Source organism: Aureococcus anophagefferens, assembly GCF_000186865.1.
Source record: "Aureococcus anophagefferens unplaced genomic scaffold AURANscaffold_403, whole genome shotgun sequence".
NCBI lineage: Eukaryota > Pelagophyceae > Pelagomonadales > Pelagomonadaceae > Aureococcus > Aureococcus anophagefferens.
The window spans coordinates 1-1,232 of record NW_008705906.1 but is presented as its reverse complement, the minus strand read 5'-3'; the positions used below and the strand labels follow the sequence as shown (position 1 = coordinate 1,232).

The 1,232-nt window shown below is 75.6% G+C and overlaps 1 protein-coding gene across 1 annotated transcript in view; it reads left to right on the top strand.

Annotated features, from left to right (window-relative positions):
* The window catches only part of AURANDRAFT_68806 (hypothetical protein), a gene marked incomplete at both ends in the record, with an annotated part of 7,256 nt that extends 6,122 nt beyond the window's left edge, over positions 1–1,134 (top strand). Inside the window, 2 exons of the mRNA XM_009044536.1 lie at positions 50–873; positions 1,006–1,134. Of these exons, the coding sequence (XP_009042784.1) occupies positions 50–873; positions 1,006–1,134 (953 nt within the window). The remainder of the gene's footprint in view (positions 1–49; positions 874–1,005) is intronic.
* Positions 1,135–1,232: the final 98 nt, after the last annotated feature.

Below are 1,232 nucleotides of genomic sequence, written 5' to 3'. Positions count from 1 at the left end.
GTCGTCGCCGCCGCCGCGCGAGGCGGTCGCCGCGCCGTCGTCGCCCGAGGCCGCGGGGGCCCTCGAGGCCGCGCCGCCGGCGCCGGCGCCGCGCCGGCGCGCCGCCGCGTCCAAGAAGCGCGTCGTCGACGACGCCGACGCGGACGACGAGGACGAGGCCTGGGAGCCGGGCCGGCCGTCGAACATGGACCTCGACGACGACGAGCAGGAGCAGGCCGCGAAGGCCAAGCGCAAGCTCAAGCGCCGCTCCAAGAAGAAGTCGGCCAAGGCCAAGAACGCCGGCGGCGCCGCGCCCCACGCGCCGGTCTCCGCGCCGCCCGCGGCCGCGGCCGCCGCGCCGCCCGAGCCCTCGACGACGATCGCGCCCGCGGCGACGCAGCCGGTCCCGGCCCCGGCCGCGGCGGCCGCGCCGCCCCCGCGCCCGCTGCCCAAGATCCGCGTCTTCCCGCAGCTCTCCGAGGTCCAGAAGGCGCGCCTCCGCATGAAGGACCAGGAGCACATCCGGCGCGCGGCGCGGCTCCACGCGGCCGTCACGCAGGAGCAGGAGCGCAACGCGTTCCTGGAGCGCATCCAGGCCGAGGAGGTCCGCCGCGAGCAGGCCCGCATCGCGGCCGCGCGGCCCGTGCCGCCGCCGCCGAACCGCGCGACCGGCGCGGGCGACGACAGCGACGAGGGCTGGGAGGAGAGCGACGAGGACGATCCCGTCGAGGACCTCATCCACCGCGAGCGCATCCGCGAGCGCGACCTGCTGCGGACGCCCGGCTGCCTCGCCCTCGGCCGCAAGGCCTTCCGCCTCGAGGACATGCCGCGCGTCACGGAGCGCGACCGCGAGATCCTGCGGCGCGTCCTCTACATCCTCCGCGAGGCCGAGCGGTTTTGCGCCGGCGTCCGCAGCGCACGCGTCGCGCCGTCGACGGAAATGATTTGGGCCCCTCGACGCGCGCGATTGCGAGCTTCGACGCCTTCGAGGGGTTCTTCGCGTTCAGACGTGCGACGTTTTCGCAGGCGCAACTGCGGCGAGCTCGAGGTCCCGCGGCCGCGGGAGTGGGCGCTCTCCGACTTCGGCGACACGATGACGACGGAGGCGATCCGCGCGCGCTTCGACCTGCGGCGCGACAACCCGCGTCTTTTTTCGTGTGTTTTCGCGCGCGTCTCGCGGACGACGTCTCGCCCGAAACGAGCCCGTCGTACGCGCGAGCGCCGTTGATGTGGTCCGTTACGCGTCGCAGGCG